This window comes from Carlito syrichta, unplaced genomic scaffold (genome assembly GCF_000164805.1).
Source record: "Carlito syrichta isolate Samal-C Ts95f unplaced genomic scaffold, Tarsius_syrichta-2.0.1 Scaffold309463, whole genome shotgun sequence".
Classification (NCBI taxonomy): Eukaryota; Metazoa; Chordata; class Mammalia; order Primates; family Tarsiidae; genus Carlito; species Carlito syrichta.
Genome location: NW_007253559.1, coordinates 201041 through 207040, shown reverse-complemented (window position 1 = coordinate 207040; position 6000 = coordinate 201041). Strand labels below are relative to the sequence as shown.

Sequence of the window (6000 nt, the reverse complement as noted above, 5' to 3'; positions counted from 1 at the left end):
GGTGGGGTCCGGCGATCCTTCCGCCTCAGCCTTCCGAGTAGCCGGAATTACAGGCATGCGCTACCACGCCCGGCTGATTTTTTGATTTATTGTAGAGATGAGGTCTCACTGCCCAGGCGGGTCTCGAACCCGCGGGCTCAGGCAATCCACTCACCTCAGCCTCCCAAGGCGCGGGATTACAGGCTGAGCCACTGAGCCCGGCTCCAATTATCACTTTTAATATATAACTTTTTAAATGAAAATAACGAGGTAAAGACAAAATGTAGGCCCAATCCTGATGAACATCAACATTCTGAACTATTTTTTACCCAATAGTAGCAGAATTTTGGGAATTGTCTATTAAAAGACATTGACACTGTACTTTATTTAGATGTCTTAATTTGGTTACCAATGTGCAAGTATTTGCATATAATTTTGCCACAGAAAAGTCATTTTTAAATTACAGTAGAAGAACAAATAACTTAGAGAATAAAATAGACATATCTTGAAGTAAGGGTCATCTGATACCCATTACTCCTAAAAAGAATAAAATCTGTTCTTTGATTTCAAAATCAAGTCTTTCAGTTAAAAAACAAAAAACTCTTTGAACTAGCAGTCACCTGACATTCAGGGGTAATGGGAGTATATGACTTCCTTTGTGTGGCTACTTTTCTTGTAAATTATCACATATTTTCACACTTGTCTTTACTGCCTACTCTATTTTCTAAATCTCTTTATTGTTTATTGTTGTAGGTGACTTTTTAGTTAATCATTGGGCATGCAGTGTTTATGTCTTGCTTTGGGTGAGCCTTAGCAAGGATCTTCAAAAGCTACTATTGACTTAAATCATACCATATCAACCATATTAATTATTCTACTAATACCAGTCAGAGGTATGATGGCAAATTGTATGTGTGTGTATATTCATATATTTTATGTGCTCTTTTTCAGAGTCATTCAAAAAGAAAGCTTTCATTTTTCTCTACCTGTTTTACTTAAGATTTTCCTCCCTAACATTTCCCTACCAATAATAACTATGATTACCAATTGTATAGAATGAGGAAGTCATTATTAAACAAATAACAAATTTATTGATTGTATGTATGTGTAAACATTTGACAGTCCATTAAAAATAAAATTATAATTGAAATATGTGGTGTTTTCTTTGGAAAGTACCAAGGGAAGCTTAGCCTCAAGTGGTCTATTCTCTGGACAGGAGTATTTGCTTTCCTTTTCTTTTGAATGTTGTTAGGCAATGGAGATGAGTTAATGGTGCCACAGAAGCTATCAGAACTAAAAACAAGATTTTCTTACGACTTCATTCTACAGATATTTCGTAGGAGGTTATGTGATAAGTATTATGCAAGCAAGCGCTAAAGAAACAATAAACACTACACACAGTATTTGACCTCATGGAGATTCAGAATTTAAAGGAAAACTATTTACTGAATAGGCAATTACACATTCAATCTTTGTTTCTAAGGTGCACGATTTGGGAGATACAAAAGCATATATTCAAGTGTCCTAACCTAGCTTGAAAATATCAGGGAACACTTCCTGAGGAAATAATATTTCCACCAAGAAAGTTCTGTTAATGGGCAGTTGTTGGCTAAGGAAAAATGGGAATGAGATAGGAGCAAGGGGAAGTATTTCAAATAAAGGAAGCTACAAGTGCAAAGGCCCAGAGAGGAGAAAGATGAGCTTTAGAAGAATTAAAAGAACTCTTATGAGGCTTAAAGAAGGAGAGCAAGACAGAGCCATATAAGGGGAAAGGGAAGGTAAGAAGGGAGTAGGTCACAGAAGTCATCATTAACTTCAGTAAGGGTCTGAGATTTCATCCTAAAGGCAATGGGGAGGGTTGTACTAGACAAGTGGCATGATAAGATACTGGCTGGCATGTGGGCAATGTGTGGGTCTAATTGCAAGAGGACACCAAAAGGTCTGTTAATAGACTGCAGTAGTAAGTGGGCAAGAAAGATTTATGACCTAGATTTGGATATTGTCTGAGGGAATATGTGTTGTTCCTGATGATGGGAAATTTCTGGTATGGAAAACAGCATGCAGAAACATCTAATTATAACCTCAGGAGAGTTATACCAGTGTGAATTGGTATGAATATTGGATGACAAAGAAGTTCATAGAGGAAAAATATTTTATTTTTGCTTTTCAAATGATTCAAGTAAAACTTGCTTATTGTATAAATTACATATAAGCCTCAAACACATAATTCATCAATAATCACGTTGCCCTAAGGTAATCAATATTAAATTTTTGAATATTTTCCCAAATATGCATAGATGTGAACACAAAAAAAGAGAGCAAAAATTGTGCACATTTTGACAAAATGAAGATAGGACTGGAAAGTTATACTATTTGTTTCTTTTTACCAAAAGATCAGTTTAACAAAACTATATTCCCGCATCATAAAATATTATTTTCACAATGTTTTAATGATTACATAAATAGAGAAATATGTATGAATGTTTTCACTAAACTTTATATTTGGCTTGACTCTAATATTTATATTTTAAATGAAATATTAACATGTAAAATATTTTTAGTCATATAGACATTCAGATAAAAAATTGATAAGGTCTAAAAGGTAGTTCTTTTCTATTTCTCCAAAAGCATGTGACCAATATTATGGTAGGTTTATTGTGGTAAGTATAATGTATAAGAACAGAATAAGAAAGCACTTATAAATCATTCTAAATTTTAAAAAATATATCTATCTATTATATTCCCTAACAAAATGCCTCAGTCTTTTTATATAGGTAGTACTACCATTCATTGTTTTTTTCACCTCTGAGTCCTTATCTGAGCTATTGCCAAAATGTCTTAGCTCAGATTTCCATGTTAGTTAATTTTAATGGAATAGAAAAGCTCTTCTTGCAATATACACAACTGAGCACTGAGACGGCAGTTCAGATTCTTCCTAAGTGCTTTATAGATCAAGAAAACACTCATCTACTTGCAAGCATTATTCAAGGTCAATTTAAATGGTGTTTCCAGCAGATAATTTTTTATTCAAAGAAAAAAACTTTCAATTTAATTCTATTAATAGGTGCCACTGTTTGTGGCATGTATTTGTTCCTTCAGCTACCATGCCTTTAAAAAAAAACTTAATAAAATGTAGATATTTGAGTATATAAAAACATGCATCTATTTTTTTCCCTAATGTTTCAACATGTTAAGCTTTAGATGAAACTCAAGGATACTCAAATAAAGTCACTTTTGTCAAAGCCTTTTCCTATAATACATATTTGAATTATGCAAGATGTATTCTCTCATGATGTCCAAGTGATTGACAAACTAATTTGTGTGGTATACACAAGAACTATTTGGACTTTGTGGTTTTCTTAAATGAGGTGAACAAGGATTTCTGTTTTCTGACTAGGAAATAAAGTATGCTAGGCCTATTTTAGATGCTTTAGTGTGCCAAAGATGGTGTTGAGTTTGGTGTTCATAAATTACTAATTTGGAATAAGAGGTTGAATGTATTTTGAAAACTTAAACCTGTTTCACCTGAACATGTTTAACTAGTTAATAAGAAACATCAAAAAGACAAAACCCTGAGGTCAATGGTCATTTTTTTGTAAAGCTATTATATGCTGTTTAAATTGGTTGTTTGGGTCTGTCTATAACATAAGTTTAATAACCTAGCTCAAATGCAGATTTCTAATTTTCAATTAACATAGGAATAATTTTGTTTGCTAAAATAAAATAAATGAATGAATGACAAGTCTGAAACATGAAATGTTCTAGGTAGATCTTTTTAAAATTCCAAATTTCAAAAAATCATGTGGCAACTGTATAGCTCAAGCTTTAAGTATTAACTTTTAACCTTTGACCTTACAGATTTTAACCAATGAAATGTCTCTTTAAACTTTAAAGGAAACAATGATAACGAGCGCCTGGCGATTGCTAGACAGCGAATTCCATATCGACTTGGTCGAGTAGTTGATGAATGGCTACTCGACAAAGGTAAAAAACATTGATTAAAACTTCAAATAAAAAAATAATTTGAACATAACCAAGTAGTACTTCATTGTAACACTAATAAACATAAAAAATAAATTTTCCGTAAAACTAAATTAAAAACAAATTTAAAACCGTAAAATGTAGATAGTAACATTTGCATACCTTGTATAATAATTTCTATACATTTTTAGACATACCAGCTGTTTAATAATCTTACCCAGTTAACTTAAGGTTAAAGGGACTGTTAAATATAATCCAATAACTCAATCTATGAAGGTACTCACAGCAAGAATTAACCCAATATGATAAATCATTCATAGATTATATTACATGTTCCAGCCTCTAAATTATTAACTAAAACATATGTAGTTCTGATATATTTATCATGGTCCTGAAAAAAAAACAAAACAAAACTCTGTTTTTAAACTCTAGGAATCTTAAATAGTGGGCAATATGGATTGCCAGTCAAAATGAAGTCCCTTTAACGTTTGCAACCTTCTAAGCATTTGGGAACAAGCCCTAATTAAAACTGAACTTAAAGTTGTGTGCATGCTTTTTATGAGCAGAGAGCTATCTGCTAAAACTGGATACTCAATTTTATAATAATGGTACTGTTGCTAAGGATTGCTGTTTGATGGAAATGTGCCATAATTTCTCCATCGGTTTGTGTATCATTCCTGAAGCCGCTTTTTTACATTCGAAGCTCTTTTTTTCATTTTGTTTTGTTTTGAGAGACTTGCTGAAAGCCAATCAGAAAAATATTTTTGGAATTTTTTGTCTCTGACATGCTCAGTGTAAACCATGTATTTCTTTTCAGTGTGATTGCCGGAAAAATTGAATAATTAAAATAACAATGGATGATTGCCTTCAAAAAATAAACATTACTAAAGAATAGTGTGTAGATACATGTGGACATTATGTGAATTATGAAATTTTTACCATGAAATTTAAAATTAGATTTTAGTTGCTCTATATTAGTTTCTGTCAGTGATAATTTCAGAATGACAAATACTTGAAATGTTAGTTATTTCACATTTTAAAAAATTTCACAATTTTGACTTAAGAGACCAACAATATAAGATATTGAGGTAAAAGAGAAAAGGTATTCACTAAAAATTGATTTGTAATATATATCTTTGATTGGTCTTTGAGCAAAAGCACTACATTTACAATAAGTTGAGAATTTACAAGTATTTGCCAATAATTATGCATTTCATGGACACCTCATTTATAAGCAATGAATTATGAGTCAAATGCCTCTCTTATAGTTTATTGCTCTCATTATTCACCCCATGAAAGATCTGTTTTATCATCCTTTGTAGATGTAGAGTTCACAATCAACATTTTTGCATGTATGTAATATTATTTTTACAGGGCGTCAGCTCACAATCTTCAATAGCCAAGCAACCATAATAATTGGCGGGAAAGAGCAGGGCCAGCCCTTCCAGGGCCAGCTCTCTGGGCTTTACTACAATGGCTTGAAAGTTCTGAATATGGCAGCCGAAAACGATGCCAACATCGCCATAGTGGGAAATGTGAGACTGGTTGGTGAAGTGCCTTCCTCTATGACAACTGAGTCGACAGCCACTGCCATGCAGTCAGAAATGTCCACATCAATTATGGAGACTACCACAACCCTGGCTACTAGCACAGCCAGAAGAGGAAAGCCCCCTACGAAAGAGCCCATTAGCCAGGTGAGCATGTGGGTTTCATTTCTTCATTTTGGACATATAATTACGAAAGTGGGCTTTTCCACTTTTAGTCTTTTCTAAAATGAGATTATATCTGATCTCAGGAACAACTTCTTTGAGACATGTTTGAACATGATATGTATATGCTGTTGATCAGAGTTTTGTGGACTTTTATGAAAGGCTTTGTTTTGGTTTTTAGCGGCTACATGATAGTCTTGATTCAATAAATTTGGTCTAACCTAAGATGAAGAAATTGTCTGTTCATTTTTAAGTTAAATGAACAAGTAAACAAATGAAATACTTGAAAGATCTTCTTTGTTTAAGCTCAGCTCTACATTAAGATAAAGTA

At 32.9% G+C, this 6000-nt stretch overlaps 1 protein-coding gene across 15 annotated transcripts in view; it reads left to right on the top strand.

The window, feature by feature from the left end:
• NRXN1 (neurexin 1) overlaps positions 1 to 6000 on the top strand; it is a 701758-nt gene that overhangs the window by 559665 nt on the left and 136093 nt on the right. For 11 of the 15 annotated variants that reach the window (XM_021717189.1, XM_008067271.1, XM_021717187.1 and 8 more), the window contains 2 exons: positions 3874 to 3963; positions 5335 to 5654. In XM_021717189.1, the coding sequence (XP_021572864.1) occupies positions 3874 to 3963; positions 5335 to 5654 (410 nt within the window). The remainder of the gene's footprint in view (positions 1 to 3873; positions 3964 to 5334; positions 5655 to 6000) is intronic. The other 4 variants (XM_021717193.1, XM_021717192.1, XM_021717190.1 and 1 more) reach the window with 1 other exon arrangement.